Here is a 17,672-nt window from a genome sequence, read left to right on the forward strand (position 1 = left end):
GCCTCATCTTTCCCAGCAAGCTCCGCGCTAGCGTTAGCTGTTGATTGGCTGCAGCAGAAGCAGGCGGTCCTACTGGCAGCGGTTACCCGGGTTTCCGGTGCTCGGCCAGTGCCGGGGGGGAAGCCGTCGGACGTCCATGGTGAGGTATGTCCATTGACCGTAGGTGGAACGAGCTCTTTAGAGGGTTTGTGATCCAAGATGAGTGACCTGCAGAGGAATAACTGATTTTCTGTATGGGGAAGCTGGGGGTGGTCTGGGCCGCGTTGCGCATGCGTGCCGTGGGGCTAGAGGGTGCGCGGGGAGAAGGTGGCTTCCGCGCGCGCCAGCCCGCCCGGACAGGGGTGGGCCCACGTGGGACCTGGAGGGGCGGAGGGGGGACCAGTTAGAACTGGAGCATCCCGCCACGTCAGTCCGCGGCGCGGAGCCAATCCCGCGCTCAGGACGCCGACAGGGAGCCGTGCGGTGCTGCTGGGAAGTGGCTTTCCGGAGAAAGGAGGCCTCTTCCCTCACCTGCTGAGGGGCAGCTCCTCGGAAACTCTGCCGGGGACCCTGGAGTCTCCGACCAAGGCCAAGGTCGGCCCGTTTGTTTGAAGCCTGGAGCGCCTAATGTTGGGATTTCTGATCTAGGGTGTGAAAAAATTTCAAGTCTGGAAAATAGCAACCGTGTCCTCCTTAAAAGGACCTGCCCGTTTTCTGCCTTTGGAGATCACAATGAAGAACCAAGACAAAAAGAATGGGCCTGCCAAACACTCCACCCCGAAGAACAGCCCGGGGCAACGGGAAGCAGGAGCAGAGGGAGCCCAGGGACGGCCCAGACAGACAGCTCCTGCGGCGGAAGCTGAAGGTTCCACAAGCCAGACTCCTGGGAAGACCGAGGGTGTGTGTCTGCACCGCTCTAACAGTGGGCAGAGGGAGGAGTTTCTGGGATTGGCCTCGCTGCTGAGGCCAGTGTTTACCCAGGAAGGAGGAACTATAGCATGGAACAATACCCATTCTGTGTGATTCTCAGGTTCCCTCTCTTAGCCCGGGAATGGAACCTTGGGAGCACGCTCTGACTGGTTTAAACTAAATGACAGTCAAAGTGAGGCACTCCACAAGCCAAGTCATGTTCCCAGAAAACACTTGCCAGCGGGAAGTAATTGTCCTTCGCACTTGAGGCATTTCTGGAACTATAAAAATAACCAAAAACGAGTTTTGAATGGGGGAAAAGATGGCTTAGAGTTGGAGCTTTTTTTTTTCCTAAGATAGAGGTTTTTTTTGTGTATTCCTGTATTCCTGACTGTCCTGGAACTCACTATGTAGACCAGCCTGGCCTTGAATTTACAAAGACCCACCTGCCTCTGCCTCCCAAGTGCTGGGATTAAAGGCACATGCCATTACTGCCCAGGCTTAATTGTCTTTTAAGTATGTTTGAGAGGGAGTAAAAAATAATTGTGTAATTTTATAAGTAAGTAAACTTAGGTTTTAAAAACAATTAAACTGAGACCAGGCATCGTGACCTTGCCTTTAGTCCCAGCCCTTGAGAGGCAGAGGCAGGTAGATCTCTGTGATTTTGAGGTCAGCCTGGTGTACATAGCGAGTTCCAGGACAGCTAAGGCTCTGTAGAGAGATCCTGTGTCCACCAAATAAGTAAAACAACATTTAACCTAAACTGTGTACTTGTCTGGATTTAAAGAAATGAGTTTCCAAGCCAGTGTCATTCTGTGTCTTAATCTTTCTTGCCGTAGGGGCTCAAGCTAAAGCAGCTAAGTCTGGGCCTCTCTGTGATGTCTCTGAGGAACTAAGCCGGCAGTTGGAAGACATTCTGAGTACATACTGTGTGGACAACAGTCAGGGAGGTCCAGGTGAGGAGAGTGCACAGGGTGAGCCCACTGAGCCAGAAGATACAGAGAAGTCCCGAACCTACGCAGCAAGGAATGGGGAGCCGGAACCAGGGATTCCAGTAGTTAACGGCGAGAAGGAGACCTCCAAGGGGGAGCCAGGCACAGAAGAGAGCCGAGCAAGTGATGAGGTTGGGGACCGAGACCACCGAAGACCGCAAGAAAAGAAGAAAGCCAAGGGTCTGGGTGAGAGAGGGCAGCAGCTGCTGAGGGGAGGGAGTTAAGACCTGTCGTCTCATGGGCTAGCCTGCTCTGCCAAGCAGAGCTTGGAATCTCCTTGTCAAGACAGAAGGTTCCCCAGTTTAATCAAAGCCAGGATTATAGGGTTATAACATTGAGCTGTTCAGAATACTTCCTTGGGCAAGGCTCTTGACCTTGGGAGCAAGTGGAGGCAGGACTCCAACCATCTTCCTCATTGAGGATATGGGTCACTGGAGGCCTGAGTAGGTAGACTCTTGAGCCAGCCAGCACCACCTGCTGTTTGACCTTGGGCATGTTCATTCTCCACTTCTGGGTCTTAGTTTACCTATTTCTACAGCAACAAAATTGAGCTACATCAAGGTAGAGATCTCAAATGTTGATGTTGACCCTGTAAGCCACAGACCTCTTGAGACTTGAGAAAGGGCTTACTTAATACAAAAAATTGACTTCTACCTGGTAAGTCCCCCACTCTCTCTCAGCTAACTCGCTGAATAATTGACAGCCTGATAATAGAAACTAGACTAAGCAAAAGCCATCCCTGGGTTGGATTTGTTTTGTATGTTGCTGATTTACAGTCTCTGTACCAATCTTCTTGCGCCCCCCCCCCCCCCCATGACAGTCGAGGAACCTGGTCTGTGCTGGGAACAGGGGAAACCAAGGGAGGCAGTTGTGAGGCTTCCTGAGATACAGGCAGTCAGTGGCAGCCAGGCTTGGTAGCATACACCTTTAATTCTAGCACTTGTGAAGCAGGGGCAAGTAGATCTCGTAGGGCCAACCAACTACATGATGAGACCTTATCTGAAAAATAAAAATAGGGAGGGCATTGGCAATCAGTTCTTTGATGGGGGTAGGTGAATGAATATGAATTTAGAATCTGAACTGAACTGGATGATGTAGTATATACCTCTAATGGGGCCAGGAGAAACAGAGGCAGGAAGATGGTGAGTTTAGACCAGCCTGGGCTACATAGAAGACCCTCTGTCAAAGAAAAAGAAAATCTATGTTAGCTGACACGATAACCATATCATAGTTATGTTCCCTCCATATTTGTTACCTGTCCTAACTTAGAGATATGAGAGACTTCTTGCTTCCCCCTGTCCCCCACGGCTTTTCTGTAGCCTTGGAGCCTGTCCTGGAATTCGCTCTGTAGACCAAGCTGACCTCAAACTCAAAGAGATCCGCCTGCCTCTACCTTTTGAGTCTTGGGATTAAAGGTTTGTGTGCCACCACTCCCCAGCCTTTTTTTTATTTTTTTTTAAGTCATAGGTCAGAAAGAGATATTTGTTTTGTTTTGTTGTTATTTTTTTTTCTTTTTCAAGACAGGGTTTCTCTGTAGCTTTGGAGCCTGTCCTGGAACTAGCTCTTGTAGACCAGGTTGGCCTCGAACTCACAGAGGTTCACCTGCCTCTGCTGGGATTAAGGGAGTGCACCACCACCGCCTGGCTTTGTTTTGTTTTATTTATTTTGGGTTTTTCAAGACAGGTTTCTCTGTAGCCCTCACTGTCCTTGAACTTGCTCTGTAGATCAGACTGGCCTCAAACTCAAAGATGCACCTACGTCTGCCCCCGCCTCTTGAGTGCTGGGATCAAAGGCGTGCACCACCATTGCCACATGGACATTCATTTTAAACATAACTGTAGCTATGAATGAGTGTTGACAGGAGTTTGACTCAAGGGCCCGCAGACCAGATTTTTTTTTTTTTTTTTTAGAATTTAATAGTGGATTATTATTTGCCCATTGATATATTTTAAAATAGATTTTCCTCTCAGTGGTGGTGCCTACCATTTGCTGAGCGTATGTTAGTGACGCTGCTTACGCTGCAGTGGTGATGTGTGGTGGAGCTGCAGGAATGAAGTGGTCCCAATTCGTGCAGGACCAGTGTAACAGAGAAAACTGCCTTAGTGCTCGGGTGTCGGCCTGGGGTAGAGAGAGCCCCCAAGGAGGGGTGCATGCCTTTACTCCCTGTGCTTTTCAGGGAAGGAGATCACGTTGCTGATGCAGACACTAAACACACTCAGTACCCCAGAGGAGAAGCTGGCTGCGCTGTGCAAGAAGTATGCTGAACTGGTCAGTGCCTCCACCTCTCCTTCTACCTTTGGAAAGTCAACAGGCTCCCTGGGGTAAAGGGGGGGGGTGCAGGAACAGGTATCTTAATCCCATTAACCTTTTTTGAATTTTCATACCCCTATCTCTTAAGTGAGAAGTTATTTTCAGTCAGCTACTTAAGGATTGAGAGTATATATAAAGAGAAGGAACTTTATAAGTAAATTCTCCACAGTGTGATTCCCAAGTGTAGAACCCTGGCTCTGGTCCTGGGTGCTGTGCGCTCACGTCTGTGTGTTTCTACATGCATCTCGGCGGTGTCTCACCTCTACTTTGTCATCTTTGTCCTTTCCCACATTAGTTCTTTGTTCTCAGTAAAGTGAAAGTCATCTCTAAGAGCTGATCCAATTCCTGTTCAATTCTTGGGACAGGAATTCTTAGATTCTGTGTTGAGTCATGGGAAATACCAAGTGTGAGTGAGGCATGGAGGTGCATACCTTAATCCCTTGAGGCTGGAGGAGCAAGAATTCAAGGCCTGCCTGGGCTTCGGGACCTTGTCTTAAAGAAAGAAATGTCAGGTCTTGCCATCTGTCTCACTGGGAGAGTCTGTCTGTCTGTGTGTGTGTGTGTGTGTGTGTGTGTGTGTGTGTGTGTGTGTGTGTGTATGGAGAGAGAGAGAAGTATAGAGAAGGGGCTGGAGAGGTGGTTCAGTGGTTAAGAACAATGACTGCTTTTCTAGAAGACCTGGATTTGATTCCCAGCACCTATTGGCAGTTCACAACCATCCTTAACTCTGGATCCAGATGATCTGACGCCCTCTTTTGGATTCTTATGGTACCAGGCACACAAGTATAGCATAGACAGAGATGCATATGAAACACCTATATTCACATTAAATAAAACTATAAGAAACACAGAGGCTGGTATAGTGGTATGCTTTTAATAGTAGCACTCAGAAGGAAGGGGTAGGCAGATCTCTTGAGTTCAAGGCTAGCCTGGTCTAGTGAGTTCCAGGACAGCCTGGGTTATATAGAAAAACCTGTCTCTAAAAACCAAAAAGAAAGAAAAAAAGAAAGAAATACAGAAAGGATAAAATCATTTTGGAAGGATTTAGCTAGGGAAATATACTGTAAGGGAGGAGTAATTGAGCTGCTGGGGTGATATTCTGAGTATAGCAGGGAGCTGAGGCCCAACCCACAAGGAGTGGGCTCCACCACTGAGGGAGCTTATTGTACCCGTGTCTTCATTTACAGTCCTCTAAAGAAGACAGGTACAGTCGGGTGATGGGTGGGAAGCTTGTCTGGTGGTCCCCTGGTTTCTTCTGGGTTTCCAGGGAAATGAGAACCATGACCGTATCTAAGGAAAAGTTATGAAGAGGAGACAAATGGTTGTCTTGGAGAAGGATATAGATCACAGGAGAAAGTGGTGACAGTTGTGGAGAATCTTCCAAGGTTGTATCTTAGTTTAATCTAAGACTCTTCAAGGGCGGTCGCTTCAGTACTATTGCCACATAAGCAAGAAGGGGCTTGGCCTAGGTTAAAGGGGACCAAGACAGTAGACTGTTAAACCTAAACCAGGGAAGAAGGTGAATCAAGTGGGGGAATAGAATGAAGAGTTGGTCGGGTTAGTAGGTTGAAATCTAGTAGACACTGATAGGGATCACCTAAGGAAGTTGTCTTGGTCCTGGCCTGGAGTGACCAAGTCTAGGCCTTTGCTGCCTAAGACAACACCCTCTTAGTAATCTGACTTAGATCTGCCGAGGTGTGAGAACTGGGTCAGATTTTAAAGACCTAAGATAAAAAAATGTGCTTGTGAGGCTGAGGCTGGAGAATCATCATGGATTTGAGGTCAGCACTGGTCTATTTAGTGAATTCAAAGACAGTGTGAGTCACTTGGCATAACCTTGTCTCACAAAAACAGCTTAAATTTTACCTTTTTACTTTTTTGATGTGTACTAGAAGATTGTAATCATTTATACAGGTTGCATTTGTGCTATCCAAAGCTGGATGTAATCATGGGAGAAGAGCTGAGCTTGGAAAAGTAGGTCTGTGGAAGGGGTTCAGGACTGTAGTCAGGAGAATTAGAACGCCTTTCTGTCAGCAATGAGATAGCCACAAATAAGAATAGTCGTGGGGGAAAGCTGTGTTTTGAATGAGAGTTCAAGTCTGAGGAATGAGATGCCGATGAGCTCTGCTAAGTTGTCTGGAGGTGGATTGGTTGTAGTCTGGTAGTGTGTGGGCATGATGGTCTGCAGTGTCTGCTGGCTCTGCCTCACTGCTCTCCTTGATTATTCTTTCCCTAAGATAGGCCTTTGGGTTAGTCTGAGATGTTCCTGGGAGGAGTGTGCTTTTGTCTGAGCTGTTGTGACTAGAGTGGAAGGAGTGGGAATCTCTAGAGCCACGTAGTGGTGCCCTCTCTAGACACTCCTACTCTCCTCTGCTCAGCTGGAAGAGCACCGAAACTCACAGAAGCAGATGAAGCTCCTGCAGAAGAAGCAGAGCCAGCTCGTACAGGAGAAGGACCATCTCCGTGGTGAGCATAGCAAGGCTGTCCTGGCCCGAAGCAAGCTTGAGAGCCTGTGCCGGGAGCTGCAGCGACACAACCGCTCCCTCAAGGTAGGCCTGTTAGTAGTTACTGGGCTTTATGGGCTTTCTCCTTTAAAAAGCATTGAGGCTATGGTATGCAGTGAGTTCTAGGCCAGTTTGGAAGAATTTATTTAAAACAAACAAAAAACCAAAAAAGCTTCAGTACAGTATAGCTCTGTCCCAGTTCACCAAAGTACAACTGTGACTACCTGAATCACGAGCACCAGATACAAGAGCCAGAATCTTTCTCCGATAGCAGATCCCTGCTGCATTAGTCAACTTCCCTCTGCAAATACTGAGCTAATTAACTTTTGTTTTGTTTTTCGAAACAGTTTCTCTGTGTAACAGTCCTGGGTGTCCTGGACTCAAACGCACAGAGATGAAAGGTTTTCTTGACTCACACTTTTGGAAGTTGTAGTCTGTGACTGGTGGGACATTCCTCCCCCCACCCTATTCCCTACTTTGAGATCTGTTGTGAGTTAGACAGGAACAGAATATGGCAGCAATATCGAGTAGAACAAAATTGCCCCATTGGATGCCTCCAGAAAACCTAAAGCCATTTCAGCCAACCTTGAAAGTTCCATCACCCAGTAGTATCACCATAGGTTCCAGAGTCCTCTACAAAATAAACTGTTGAGGACTTTAAGATCAGTCAGGAAAGTGCTTATTACAAGCATAAGAGCCAGAATTTGGATCCCCTCACCCATGTACAAAGCTGGGCTGGGTAGTGTATCTCTGTACCTGCAGTGCTTGGGAGGCAGAGGCAGGAGGCTCCCTGGCCCATGATGTGTAGCCAGTCTGGCTGAATCAGTAAGTTCTGGGTTTGATGAGAGATGTTGTCTTAAGGTAGAGAAGGCTAGAGAGACGGCTGAGTGGTTGACAGCCCTCACCTAGTCTTCCAGAGGACCGAATTTCTGTTTCTATCCACATTGGACCAACCTCAGACTATCTCAAGGGGATCTAATACCCTCTTCTGAACTATGGGCACCTGCATATATGTGGCATACATTCACAGAGGCACATAAATAAAAATAAATCTTAGAAAAATAACAAGGATGGGCTGAACAGATAGACCAGTGGCAAAAGCACAGGCTGCTCTTCCAGAGGACACATGTTCACTCACCACCACGCGTATGGTAGCTCTCAACTGTGAGACTTCAGCCCCTTGCATTCATCCTTGGGGTGCCAGTGGAGCTCCAATGGAGCAGAAAGCTCCATTTCAAGCCCCCTCTCCCTGGGAGTTGCCTTGGTCTGGACTCCACCTCTGTAAAAGCCAGCCAAGCGTGCTGACCCCTTCCCAGGGAGAGTCAGGACCACCCGCTTAGGCTGCCCCTGAGAAAAAGAACATGTGGTCTTCGGTTTTGCGTGGTCCTCCCACACACACACCCATGCTCTCCTGGCCACCCGGAGCACTGCAGTAAACGTGGGCATTGATTTGGTCTAATTTGGTCTGATTGGAATTAATTTGCATTGGCAGAGAGGCTTGTTTAAGATTATTCCTGACATGTATGACCTCAAGATGTGATGTAATATGTCTTAACTTTGTTCATGTTTAGTGTTTCTTTTTTTTTTTTCTCTCTCTTTTTTCGAGACAGTAGCTAAGGAGCCAGTCCTGGAACTCGCTTTGTAGACCATGCTAACCCCAAACTCAGATTCACCTGCTTCTGCCTCCTGAGTGCTGGGATTAAAGGCATGCACCACCATCACCTGGCATGGTGTTTCTCTTTTTAATATGTGAGGCAGAGGTAGAAAGATCGTAAGTTTAAGGCCTGGGTGGACAATTTAGCGAGATCTTACCCCAGAATACTGGGTAAAGGGGGCATTGGGATACATCTGAGATAAAGTACTTGCCTACCGTTACCAGCATTTTGGCTTTAATCCTTATTAACACAAGAAAAAAATAATAGTAAAATGAATTTGAGACCAGCAAGATTGCTTACCCAGTGAAGGTAATTACTGCTAAACCTCATAACCTGTGTTCAATTCCTGGGATTCATATAGTCAGAGAAGAAAACCCAGTCATGCAAGTATCCTCTGACCTCCACGCATGGACCATGGCATTACATACATAAAGTAGTGAATGTAATCAACAAAAAATTGCTTTAAGTTGACAGAATGGTCTGTGTTTTGTTTTTTAAAAGAGAGGTTTTTGTTTAGGTATGCAACACTGTGTTCGACTTTATTTCTTGTGGCGTTTTGCTTGCATATGTTTGTGTTGAGGGCATTGGATCCTCTGGAACTGGAGTTAGAGGCAGTTATGAGTTGCCATGTGGGTGCTGGGAGCTGAACCTGAGTTCTGGGAGAGCAGCCATCTCACCAAGCCTAGACAGAATGTTAAAAATGGTAGCCAGGGGCTGCAGAGATGGCTCAGTGGTTAAGAGCACTCACTACTCTTCCAGAGATCCTGAGTTCAATTCCCAACAACAACATGGTGGCTCACAACCATCTATAATGAGATCTGGTGCCCTCTTCTGGCGTGTGGACATACATGGAGGCTGAATGTTGTATACATAATAAAAAAATAAATCTTTAAAAAAAAATGATAGCCAGGTGGTGGTGGCAAATGCCTTTAGTCCCAGCACTTGGAATTAAGGGAGGTGGATCTTGGTGAGTTAGAGGCTAGTCTTGTCTACAAAGTGAGTTCCAGAACAGACAGAACTGTAACAGAAAAACCCAGTCGGGGGGCGGGGGGGGGCGATAGACTTAAAAAAAACCTCAAAAGATTAAATGTGATAGTCACCTACTCTCTTCAATGCTAATACCTAGCATGAAGATAGATACTTGGACTAATTTATACCCATTTCATTTTTCTTACCAAATATCTTATGTGTAGCCCCGCCTGTCTTGGAACTTGCTCTGTAGACCTGGATGGTCTCTAACTCACAGATATCTGCCTGCCTCTGCCTCCTGAGTGGTGGAATTGCATCGCTATGCCCTGCAGCTTTTGCTTCTTGTTTTCTGTGGGGAACAGGAGGGAAATTTAACCTAGAATCTGGGAACAAGAATTCAGAAGATCCAAGTTGCTTCAGAGTGCCACTTAACATGTATACTGAGTATTTCTAGGGAGAGACTCAATTGATGTCACTTGACTTACAGAGGTTCACATTAGGATACCCCATTGTATGACATCCTGGATCCTGGGTGCTTCTCATTTGGGGCCAGTAGCTCTGTTGGCAGAGACTGTTGACTAGTTTGGGGAGCTTTGTGCAGGACTTAGAGCTATGGATGATAGTTCCAGAGTTGGTTTCTCTTTTTAGGAAGAAGGTGTGCAGCGAGCCCGTGAGGAGGAGGAGAAACGCAAAGAGGTGACTTCACACTTCCAGGTGACGCTGAATGACATCCAGCTGCAGATGGAGCAGCACAACGAGCGAAACTCCAAGCTGCGCCAGGAGAACATGGAACTGGCTGAGAGGCTCAAGAAGCTGATTGAGCAATATGAACTTCGTGAAGAGGTGAGGCTGTAGTGAGTGCCAGGGACTGGGGCAGCACTCTGCAGACCTGCCTGCTTTTGTTTCGCTCTTCCTTCAGAAGATGATGTTATTCATAGACGAGGAACTGAAATGGAGAGAAGAGAGTTGACCCACAGTGCCTTATCTCTGGTCCTGGACCAGGGATCCATAGAAGTACTTGGTTCTAGAGTAGAGGTGTGTACTGTCCTATCTGCAGATAAGATTGAGGTTAGGAAAGGAAATGTCCAAATGCCAATGTCTTTGTACCAAGATAAGACTAGAGGAGTACCTTGTTTTCTAGAGTTGGGGCTTCCTTATAAGGGAATTCCTTACAAGCAGTCCCCATTAATACCTTTCCTACAGCACATCGACAAAGTCTTCAAACATAAGGACCTGCAGCAGCAGCTGGTAGATGCCAAGCTCCAGCAGGCCCAGGAGATGCTGAAGGAGGCAGAGGACCGGCACCAGCGGGAGAAGGAGTTTGTGAGGCTCAGACCCCAGGGCTGCGGTGGGGACTACAAGGAAGTGGGCTGGGTTCTGGCTTAGCTCAGAGTCTAGTTCATATGGATGGGAGAGGTTTTGCCTGCCCAGTCCAGTAACTGCTTATCCAGACAGCAGTCTGAAAGCAAGTAGCCTCAGTGGGTCCAGTGCTTGTGGCTAAAGAAGGCCAAACATACCTCCCAGGGGCTTCTGACAGGTTCTGGGGTCCTGTCTTGGAAATAGCTCCTGAAAGAAGCGGTGGAGTCCCAGAGGATGTGCGAGCTGATGAAGCAGCAGGAGACCCACTTGAAGCAGCAGGTGAGACTAGAATCTGATTTGTAGTCACAGGTTCCGTCTTCAGGGTAGTGAAAACAAGACCTCATCTTAGGCTGGTTATGAGCCAACTGCTATGTTAGTCTCAACCAAGCCTTTTATTTATTTTTTTAAAAAAAATTATTTATTTATTGTGTTTGTCATGTTCTGCCTGCATGTATACATGCACACCAAAAGTGGGCAACAGATCTCAATATGGACGGTTGGTTGTTAGCCACCTTCTGGCTACTGAGACTTGAACTCAGGACCTCTGGAAGAACATCTAGTGCTCTTAACCTCTGAGCCATCTTTTTAGCCCCACATTTTATTTATTTTAGTAAAAGGTTGCTGAATGGCGGTTTTACATGCCTTTCATCCTTCAACTTGGAAGGCAGAGGCAGGCAAATCTCTAAATTCAGGCCATCCTGTTCTATAGAGTGAGTTACAGGACAGCCAAGGCTACACAGCAAAACCCTGTCTTTAAAAGAAAGAAAGAAAAAGAAAAAACATCTCTGAGTTTAGCTCTGGCTAACACACAACTCACCTTGTAGACCAGGCTGGTCTTGATCTTGTGGCAGTCCTCTGCCTCCCATATGCATGAGGTATTAACTACTATGCCTAGCTCTGTTTCTGTTTGTTTTTATTTTACTTTATTATTTTGTGTATGGGTGTTTTGCATACCTGTGTGTCTGTGCCCTAGTTGTGTGCCTGGTGCCCTCAGAGGCTGGAAGAGGATGCCAAATCTTCTGGAACTGGAGTTAGAATTGTGATCTCCATGTGGGTGCTGGGAATTGAACTGGGGTTCTATGAAAGAACAGCCAGTGCTCTTAACTAATGAACCATCCCTCCAGCCCCATCAGTTTTTTGTTTTGTTTGTTTGTTTGTTTGTTTTTAAACTTTATTTCATGTGCATTGGTATAATGATGTCAGATTCTCTTGAACTGGAGTTACAGACAACTGTGAGCTGCCATGTGGTGCTGGGAATTGAACCCGGGTCCTCTGGAGGAGCAGTCAGTGCTCTTAACCACTGAGCCATCTCACTAGCCCCTTTTTTGTTGTTGTTGTGTTGACTTTTTGTTCGTTTGGGGTTTTTGTTTTTTCCGAGACAGGGTCTATGTTTCTCTGTCTGTCCTCAAACTCACTCTGTAGGCAAGGCTGGACTTGAACTCCTAAGAGATCCACCGGCCTCTGCCTCCCAAATGCTGGAATTAAAGGTGTGTGCTGCCACCACCCGGCATTTTTCGGTTTCACATGTTGGAACACATCCTTGCTGTGCGTGGTTTTGGTGTTTTACTAGGAAATGGTATCTCAGTAGAACGGCTTTGTCAGTGGACCAAACAAATAACTAAATTGAGTGTTGCCCAGAGGTGACCTCAGAGAAGCCCAACCTCACATGAGCTCTGCTTCCCTCACCCAGCTCGCCCTGTACACAGAGAAGTTTGAAGAGTTCCAGAATACACTTTCCAAAAGCAGCGAAGTGTTCACCACCTTCAAACAGGAAATGGAAAAGGTAATCATGGGGGTTCAGGTCTCCCCAACTGGAGACCCAAGCCACTTTGTTCAGAACTACCTTTGGGCGCCTCATAGAAGCTGTTCAGCAGAAAGAGGTGTTTAGAAGTGTAACAGCCTCCTGTTTCCCCAGAAGACACAGTTTGTGTTTGTTTCTCTATTATTTGGTTTGGTTTCTTCATTAATGCTAGATTTTGGTTTGGTTTGGTTTGGTTTAGTTTGGTTTTGGTTTGGTTTGGTTTTTTTGTTTTTAGACAGGGTTTCTCTGTAGCTTTGGAGCCTGTCCTGGAACTAGCTCTTGTAGACCAGGCTGGCCTCCAACTCCCAGAGTTCCACCTGCCTCTGCCTCCCGAGTGCTGGGATTAAAGGTGTGCACCACCACCGCCCAACATTAATGCTGGAATTTAAAAGTAGTAGAGAGTATGTATTCTTGTACTTTTTATGTTTTATTTATTTGTTCTTTAGAGACATGGTCTCTCTGTACCACTGGTTGCCCTGTATTTCACTCTATTTACACCAGGCTGGTCCTGAACTTAGATCCACCCTGCATGTGTATGAGCTAAATTATGGGTGGGTATGTATATGTATGTTATATGCATACATCATAGAATACATATGGAGGTCCAAGGACAATTTGCAGAAATTGATTCTGTGGGTTTCAGACATGGAACTCACATCATCAGGTTTGGCAGTGGGTTCCTCCTTTACTTCCTAAGCATTCTTACCAGCCCCTCAGTGGCTTAACTTGAGGCTCCCAGTTGGCACAGATGTAATGTTTGCTTCCTTGGAGGCACAGATGTCCAGACAGCTCAACTCTGACCTTTTCCTTCCATCTGTCATGTAACAGATGACAAAGAAGATCAAGAAGCTGGAGAAAGAAACCACCATGTATCGATCCCGGTGGGAGAGCAGCAATAAAGCCCTGCTTGAGATGGCTGAAGAGGTGGGTGGAGGGCGATGTGCTGGGGGCAGTGACACTGTACACATGAACTGGAATTGCATTTCCAGTTGTATTCACCCAAGTGCAGTGATAATGCCAGCTTCTGCCCTTAGCAGCAGGCACCCAGGCTAGCTCCCAGTACAGACAGCTGAAGAATCAGCAAATAGTAGGTACTGTTTAGTGGTTGATGTGGTTCACATGTAGAGCATCCCAGAGTTGTGACTGTGGCTTGCAATCTACAAGACAGACACTGACCTGGTGCAGCAGCTGTAAACCAGGTTTACCAGGTGGTCTGTTTTTTTTGCAAAAGGTACTTCACCAACTATTTGTTTGATACCTAGCCTTTGAGCCTTCTTTTGAGACCTGATGTTGGTCAGCATTGTTTAACAGATGATAGTTTCAATGTCCAAGTGCTTTGCCTAGGTCATCTGGTAGGTAAGTAGAGGGAGGGATACATTGTCTGACACTAAAGTGATACTCTAAGTTGGGGCAGTTTGCTACAGGGGCCAGCTCTTCATTTTCATTTGCCCAAACTTGAAATGAGTATCTTACTGGATGATCCATTTCTCTACCTAGAAAACTCTCCGGGACAAAGAGCTGGAAGGTCTGCAGGTGAAAATCCAACGACTGGAGAAGCTGTGCCGAGCACTGCAGACAGAACGCAATGACCTGAACAAGAGGGTACAGGACCTGACTGCTGGTGCCCAGAGCTCCCTCGCTGACATTGGCACTGAGCGGAGGCCAGAGGCTGCCACTACCTCTAAGGAACAGGGTGTTGAGAGTGCCGGGGCTCAACCATCCAGCTCCCCAAGGGCCACAGAAGTTCCTGGCTGCCCTGGAGCACCAAGCACAGAAATAGCAGGCCAGACAGGGCCCCGGCAGCCCACCTCTGCCACCGCCTAGAGCTCATGGTGCTTGGGCATGCTGGGAAGGGAACAGCAGCCCGGTTAGGCCTGGTCCATACAAGGCTCCCACACTGAGCGGCTCAGTGCTGAAGCCAAGGTGTTCTGACCTGGAGGGCATTGGACACTTTGCAATCTTTAAATTGTGGGTTAGTCTTACTTATGGATGAGGCAGTGTGCGAGACCTCACGCGGTTCCATGGATAACACCTGTAGGTGTAGGGTGGGCGTGCAGATGAAGCTGGTGGCTCTACACTGAAGAGTCTTAGAGATTTCATCTGAAGCTGCCATCCCTGTAAGCCAGCAGGTCCAACCACTTGAACATTTTTCTGCCTGATTTTGAGGCTCAGACCCTTCAGCCCTTTGCAGAGCTCATGACGAGTGAAAATACCCAGGCCTGGACTCCTCCCTTTTGTAAGCAGAACTTGGGCAGTTTGGGCTCTTGTCACTCCCCTGGAGGTTCTGTTGCTTCTCTTGACCTGGGAATGGTGTTTTCTGGGCAGAGCCTTGCAGGGAACAACTGGTCCTTGAGCTTCCTCCTGCCTAAGACAAGAAAACTGGTGGGGCGGGAAGGAGCCCCTTCAGGCTACCAGTTCCCTGCCCTCTGGTAGTGCCAGGTCCAGGCGAATGTTGCTTCTCAGTTCTCAGTAGCCTTATCATTCACAGGTGCCTCTAGCCTGCACAAAAGATTGACAGAAGGTCACCCAAAGGATTCTTTTTGGAGGTTTTGTTGTAGTTTTGTTTTGCATAAGAGTTCGTATTAAAGATCTTCAAAGGGTAAGGGATACACTAGCAATGGTCCCAGGTGCCTGGCCTCCAGTGCCCCATTCAGAACAACTGTCAGGGTCCTTTGCCATGTTAGTGTTGAGGTGTCCTATTTGGGAAGTTAAGATCATTAAGAGAAAAGATGATGGCTTTGCCACAAACTTGCCTATGGGTTTTAGCCTGGGAGGCTACCACTAATTCATCACCATCTCCATGCCGCCGTTGCTGAACCCCAGATCCAGATGGCCCTTGGCTTATGGACTTTTTTTTTTTCTCCTGCCCCCTCACCCCAGCTCAGGTGAGCGATTTTTGAGGACAGCTCTGGTGCCATTTCCTAGCACCTCTTGGCCAAAAAGTGAGTCCTTGGGATTTCACCTCTTGCTGCCAGATCTTCCAGGTGTCTGGCAGGTCATGAGTAAACTTCTAACAACAGACTGATCCCAGGAACCAAACTAGTTGCAGGGAGTTGTGTCCTAATGCCGCTCACACCCATGTTCAAGTGGTGGCTCTGTGCTGAGGTTCTTGTTGCACACCTGCCAGTGTGTTAGACAGGTTACACAGCAGTTCCCTGGATCAGCAGTACTTGGACGCTAACAGCTTCTGTGAGTTAAGTGAGCCATAGGCCAAGATTGGATGATTTTTGCTTCTTGTTGTATTTCAACTATTGCATTATCCTGTAAGTTCCTTCATCTTTCATGACTAGCCGCTAAGCCCACACATACACATTCAGAATTGAGTTGGGTGTGTCTGTAGTCCCAGAGCTCGACAAGAGGCTGAACTTCAGACCAGTCTGGGCTAGGAAGCAGGACTCCTTGTCAGAAACCAAAAGTACCTAGAACATTATTGCTTATAATCATGTGTTCAAGAACAGAAATTGCAAACTAATGCCCCTTTCCCCATGCCAGGCACTACCACTTAAAGCACTCACCACCCTGTCACATTATTCACTCAGGGTGCCCAGCAGCTGTGTGAGTGTTGAGGCTTTGCCATCTCCAGCTAGGATCTGATGTCCTGGTGAGATTTTCCCAAGGTTTTTTCCCCTTGGAAATCATAGTATTCTCCCTGCTGTAAGGCCTCAAAGCTCTGTGCCCGACTGAGATCTGAACTGTCAGTCCGTGGGGCTTGCCTGGCTGCAGAGGTATGAGAATAAGGTATCTTCTGCCTCCTTGAAAACGGAAAGGCTTCCTGTGGCCCATAGAATTGGCCTGCCTCACTTCAGCTACCTCTTAAAGCCCATGCAGGGGTTCCAGCTGTCGGGTCTCAGCGTGGTAGGCTAAGAGGCCATAATGTATCTGTAGAACCTTGGCTGTTAGCTCCATTTCTAGCCACCCAATCACTTCTTCCTCTCCACTCCGATGACCAAACTAACAGTCACTACAGCTGCTCTGCTTTCCAAAGTCAGCCCAGGAGCCTGGGCAAGCTGCAGGGAGGTGACCTGTCTGTGAGTGAGGCCAGTACCTCCTCACTTGGGTGAGTCCCGTGCATGTGACCTCATTTTAGGACCAAGATCTGTGTTGGTTTATAAGATTGTTAGCTTTTTCTAGAGGACCACAGTGGGTAAGACTTAGAGCCCAGGGCCCTTGGCTATGCCAACAGTAATATTTAGGTCCTTGTCCAGTTGAAAGCTTCATGTATACCATGTCAGAAGCCCTTTTTTTTTTTAAAGAAAAACAACAACAACAACTTCGTTTTCCATTTGGTTTTTGGACCATGGGCAGAGCTCAGGCACTTTGTGTGAGAATGTTGTTTCTGTAAAGATGGTTATTTAACTCTCCCTGGTCCCCACCTTGTTAGCCCTACTGAGTAGGGCTGGCCAGAGGCCAGTGGAGCTGCCCGGGGTTTCTGTAGGGAGGCTGAGGCCTGCTGAGTGCTGCTCCAGCCCTCTTACCTTAATAGCATGGGTGGGTCACCAGGCACCTGGCTGCCCCTCTTGACCAACTTGGGATAAGAGGGCCACCTCTGTTCCCATAATTGCTTTCCTCTGCTACCCACACTTGTTTGAGGTTGTGCTGACAGGTTTTTCTTTTTTTCTTAGATTTTTTTTCCTTCTCAGTCTTTTCATATTCACAACAGCCAGGGACTTGATATCGATGTATTTTACACCACATTAAATAGTCTGTTGCCTTATTTGTATCTCTGCTGATTGGATCATTTGCTGTTTCTGGATCCACCTAGTCCTCTCTGTTGTTGTGGACTTGTCTGGATCAGCCAAGTGACCATAACAGTGTCTTGGCATCCTGCATATTCCAGAATGTCCTGTCTTCTACTGGCCACAAGTTCAGGATCCTGACAGATTGCTTGAACTGTGTTTGCTCTTGGCAAAGAAAGAACATCAAAGAACTTTTAAGTTAAAAAAAAAATTAATTTCAATAAGGTGTGGTACACACCTATAAGCGCAGCACAGAAAGGTGTGATTGCTGTGAATCCCACGCTTCCTTGGACTGCATCACCTGGGGTTGTATACTGAAACTCTGTCTCAAGAGACGGGTGTGCCCTTAGGCACAACACTTTGAAGGGAAAGGCAGGAGGGTCTATATGCAATATTCCAGGGTGCCATTGTGATACCTTGTCTCACCAAAAAAGGGGTGAGGGGTAAGTGCCAGATGA

General features: G+C 47.3%; 1 protein-coding gene across 1 annotated transcript; it reads left to right on the top strand.

The window, feature by feature from the left end:
- Txlna (taxilin alpha) lies at nucleotides 1-17,192 on the top strand. Its single transcript, XM_048434285.3, has 11 exons — nucleotides 1-144; nucleotides 628-877; nucleotides 1,728-2,066; nucleotides 4,057-4,148; nucleotides 6,569-6,739; nucleotides 9,967-10,161; nucleotides 10,522-10,641; nucleotides 10,882-10,956; nucleotides 12,368-12,460; nucleotides 13,307-13,402; nucleotides 13,976-17,192. The coding sequence occupies exons 2-11, from the start codon at nucleotides 712-714 to the stop codon at nucleotides 14,300-14,302; spliced, it is 1,674 nt and encodes a 557-aa protein (XP_048290242.3). The 5' UTR covers nucleotides 1-144; nucleotides 628-711; the 3' UTR covers nucleotides 14,303-17,192.
- The last annotated feature ends 480 nt before the right edge of the window (nucleotides 17,193-17,672 follow it).

The sequence above is a fragment of the Myodes glareolus genome, chromosome 3 (assembly GCF_982192425.1).
Source record: "Myodes glareolus chromosome 3, mMyoGla1.1, whole genome shotgun sequence".
NCBI lineage: Eukaryota > Metazoa > Chordata > Mammalia > Rodentia > Cricetidae > Myodes > Myodes glareolus.